Here is a 4257-nt window from a genome sequence, read left to right as displayed (position 1 = left end):
GTATTTATTTACTCATGGCAGGGGAGGGGGCATTCAGGGAATAAAATCTAATTTAACTTAAAGTATTTTAAAGGTGAGATTGGAAGAGACTGAGAAAAAGCTCTCTTGGCTGCGTTAAAAGCTAAGGATTAGTTGCAATGTTCTGACCTGAAATTGAGGTCTTGTGATTTCTTTCCAGGAGATTTTTCACTGCATGAAAAACCTGTCTGCAATTGCCTTGTTATTTAATTCAATCTTAATTGGATACAAACCGTCAAAATCTGAGGGATTGTTGGAAGGCCTAAAAGTGCACAAAGGTATTTTTTAATGGTAATATTAATCGTCTGGAAGTGAAAAATGTCCTTCCTCAAGTCACTGAACCTTTCCGCTATAATTTGTTTTAGGCTTATTTTGCATTTCTTTCAAGTTTTGAAAGGACATAAAGTTTCAAGGACATAAAATTTAATCTCTGGAGCATACGCCCTGTTTAGGGAAGATTCAGCCATTTTCAAAAGAAGGCTTAGCTTTGTGTTCAGTGATGTAGGTGTTAGGGATTCTCCACGTGGCTTAATTATGTGTATGTCTTGATTGCTACAAGAATTCATATTGTATTGAGACCTCTTGGGAAAGAGTCCCATGCTAAGGGACCAACATAGGGCGAGGACCAGCTCCCTAAAGCAGCCTCTCCTAACCTGGCCAGAAGCCCTGAGCGCTATCAGGCCAACGTTTGGTGGAGAAGCAAATGGCCAGATGGCTTTTCTTTTGCAAGAGATGTAAATGGCCGGCTTGACAGACAGCTAGGAAAAAGGGTTCTTGGGTCACCCACCCACTTCTTGTCCCGTCACGGACTCTCGGAGAATATTAGAGGGTGCGAGGCAGGACTGTGTCTATTGTTATCGTCGCTGAGACAAAGGCGCGGGGCGGGCAACCAGCGTCTGTCCTCTGCATTGGGTGGGTTAAAGGAGGCTGGGATGTCAGGGGTATCCGTTCGGTTCTGCTTCCCAGCGGACTCGCGCGGTCCGTGCCGCCCCGGCGGGCCCATCCTGGAGCGCATGGAGGACGCGGTTGGGCAGCCGCAGCGGCCTCTGCGTCAAGGAGCGGTGGGGAGGGGAGGTGCGGCGCCCAGCCGGGCGACCTGGCTCCCTTCCCCCGCGGCGCCCGCAGCCTCCCCCTCTCCCCCGCAGCCGGTCGGCGGCCGCAGCGCGGGCGGGCCGGGCACGTGGGCGCCTCCGTCACACCCTCACTCACACCCTCACACACACCCGCGCGCACGCACCCGCGCGCCTTCATCTCGTGCTCTTTCCCTGGCAGACACACAGGCGCTCAGGAGTCCTCGCAGCCACCCCGCAGGGCAGCGACCCCCTCAGCCCAGCCCCAGGGCCCGCCCTAGGCAAGCGGCGGCTTCTCTCTGGACAGCTCCTCCGCGGCCTCCGTCGCAGCCACCTGGGCCCGACCCTTTGGCCACTGCTGCTACTGTCGGGACGTGGAAGAACCAAGAGGTGCCCGGTGGAGACACGCGAACGGTAATGACACGCTCCTACTGCTAAGGGCACGGTTTTAGGTAGGGCGGGGCTCACCGTTAGCCACCCTGGAGCCCGGGGACTGGGACGCGAGCGGACTCGATGGATGGATCGCAGGGAGGACTCAGGCTGGGTCCTGGGGTGAGGGGAGGGGGGCAGCTCCAAAGCTTTTGAGGGTGAAGTTGGGCTGGGCGGGCGATCCTCCAGGCTGTGTCCTGCACCTGTGCAAAATGGGGGGGGGTGGCGAGTAGGGGGAAGCACATGGGTCGAAACGTGCCGCCATCCTTCCTTCTCGTCGTGGAACTCGCCTGCAGCATCCCCGAGAGACTAGTCGTTTCCAAGTCAAGTTGGAGCTGGCTGGACGGGTGGGGTCCGACCGGGGCAAGTCCGAGAGTAAAGTTGGTAGGGTCGGGACGGAGCGAGGCGCTTCCGAGGTTCTGGGTGAGTTGGAAGCCGATCCTCGTGAGGGTGGGCGGTAGGGCGGGGAGAGGAGCCAGTCTCATTCCTCATTCGCTTCTCGTCGCTTTTGCCACTGCTGAGGGCGACTACCGGAGGCTGTGTGTTTTCACGTGACCCTCGTTCCCTTTTACCCGAGGAATCCTGCGATAAAAGGTCCGTAAGTGGGCCTTTCCGCTCACAAGGCACGTGGCTGCTGAAGAAAGCACAACCTGCGTGCTTCTGCGCATCCAGGAATTTGAGAGTGTGCCGGTGAGGTGGTGATGCTGGGGATTTTAAGGAGAGGATGGGAGGAACTGGAACCCTGGCTTGTCTGTGCGTGGCCTGGGCAGAGAACGATTTTGAATATAGGGAGAGGCTTTCAAATCGTAACACGCAGGCATACCAGCCTTGTAAATATGAACGAATCGAAACGCCCAGTCGAGATATCCCGGGGACAGGTGTGACCCACCCAGTCGCAGAAGCCGCGGGAACGGGAATTCTTTTCCGTGAAGACAAGGAGCGGCGTTGGCTGCGCGTTGGAGACGGAAGCCCCCAGGCTCGCGCTCTCCAGTGTTTCGCTGCCTCCCCTCTTTCCATCTTCTTCCTTCCAAGGGAAAGGCTGGAGTAAGACGGGGCGGGGTCCGCACTCGGGCGCGGTGACGTCATCAGTGTTTGGGTGCTTATGCAAATGAGGCTGCGTCCGTTTCTCCCAGTCTGGCCTTTCCCTTCCAGGTCTTAAAGGTAGACGCAGCCTTACTTAGTCTGCACCATTTGCATGGTTCACTACCCAGAAACACGGGAGGACTGAAGGATTTGCTTTATGTACTGCGCGTAGGCTCCTCCTCATCACGCAGTTTTTAAAGCTGTTTTATACCTGTCATGGCCCGGTTGCTTTCCCGGGATGCTGGGAACAATGCGTTTGCTTTAGGAAGTATCATTCTCTGATGAAGCAACCTTATAGAGCTTCTCACCCCACCCAGCCTCATTTCCGAAAGAAGGGTGCTGAGGTATAGACCTACTCACGTCTTTGGCGCCTAGGTTTGACTTGTGTAGTAAGTACTTAATGAGTACTTGATGATGGACAGAATTGTCCTTGAAGAGTTTTTATCTCATTACATTCCGAGTATTCGATCATCAGAATCATATATTTTATTTTTGTGCGCGTACCCCCTGTATCCACATGATCAATGATCCATGTTGATTTATTGGAGTAAAATATATTATTGAATTCATTGACCATTTTCCTCCAAGTGAAACATTTAACGTGTTCTTTTTTTCAGGAAGGCGGGAATTAACACCGTTTTGAAAGGAAAATAATCTCTTACTGTTTGTTGACAAGTTTTTTTTTTCTGATTGCGTGCAGTATTCTTGATTCAAGAATTACTTTATGCTCCCATATATGTTAACTCAAGATATAATATTTTAAGATAGATATTTATACATGTTTCCAGAAAATAAGTGCTCTGTCATCCAAATAATAACGTAAATAAAAAATACTGTCTTGGTCTGTTCAGGCTGCTGTAGCAAAATACCATAAACTGGGTGCTTTATAAACAACAGAAATTTAGTTCTCATAGTTCTGGAGGCTGAGAAATCCAAGACACCCACAGATTTGGTGTCTGGTGAGATCCTGCTTCCCGCTCCTTAGATGGTGCCTTCACTGTGTTCTCACATGTTGGAAAGGGCTAGCTAGCTTTCTGGGGTTACTTTTATTACCCCAAAAGGCCCCATCTCATAATACCGTCATCTTGGGGTTGGAATTTCAATATGAATTTGGAGGGGAGGACACAAGCATTCAAATTAGCAAAAAGTAGAAAAATTTAATTGGCTAATAGCTATTTGAGATACCTATAATCAAATGAAATGCCTTACTTGTCAATTATTAAGTTAATAAGTAAAATAAGTTAGAATAATTACTAAAACTTAAACTCTGTATTTATAATCATTAATTTACTCGGTGATCAGAGTTCAGATTTTGCTGTGTACATGTTAGAATATATGCTGTCCTGTCATAAAATAAAACTTGTGTATGATTAGGTAAGAAATTTGCATTCTCTTGAACTCTGGGGTTATTACCCAGTTAGTAAAAAAGTCATTGACTTAGAATGATAGACCTGAAAGAGACCTTGCTGATTATCAAAAGCTCTGAAAACTTTTACTTCTCAATTTACTTCTCAACTTCTTTTGGGTAGTGTGTTGACTCTTTATTATTACATACATAGGCATGATTGGATATATTAATATATATTAATTGGATATATTAATATATATTAATATATTTTATGCAGAGTAGTTTTTTATTTTTTTTATTTTTTTTTTT

At 48.6% G+C, this 4257-nt stretch overlaps 1 protein-coding gene across 1 annotated transcript in view; it reads left to right on the top strand.

The window, feature by feature from the left end:
* The first annotated feature begins 491 nt into the window (after positions 1 to 491).
* The window catches only part of LOC117796414 (vegetative cell wall protein gp1-like), a 20558-nt gene continuing 16792 nt past the window's right edge, over positions 492 to 4257 (top strand). Inside the window, exon 1 of the mRNA XM_034644217.1 lies at positions 492 to 1502. Coding sequence (XP_034500108.1) covers positions 951 to 1502 — 552 coding nt within the window. The 5' untranslated portion in view covers positions 492 to 950. The remainder of the gene's footprint in view (positions 1503 to 4257) is intronic.

The sequence above is a fragment of the Ailuropoda melanoleuca genome, chromosome 15 (genome assembly GCF_002007445.2).
Source record: "Ailuropoda melanoleuca isolate Jingjing chromosome 15, ASM200744v2, whole genome shotgun sequence".
NCBI lineage: Eukaryota > Metazoa > Chordata > Mammalia > Carnivora > Ursidae > Ailuropoda > Ailuropoda melanoleuca.
Note: the sequence above shows the minus strand (reverse complement) of the source record. Positions and strands in the feature narration are given on the sequence as shown.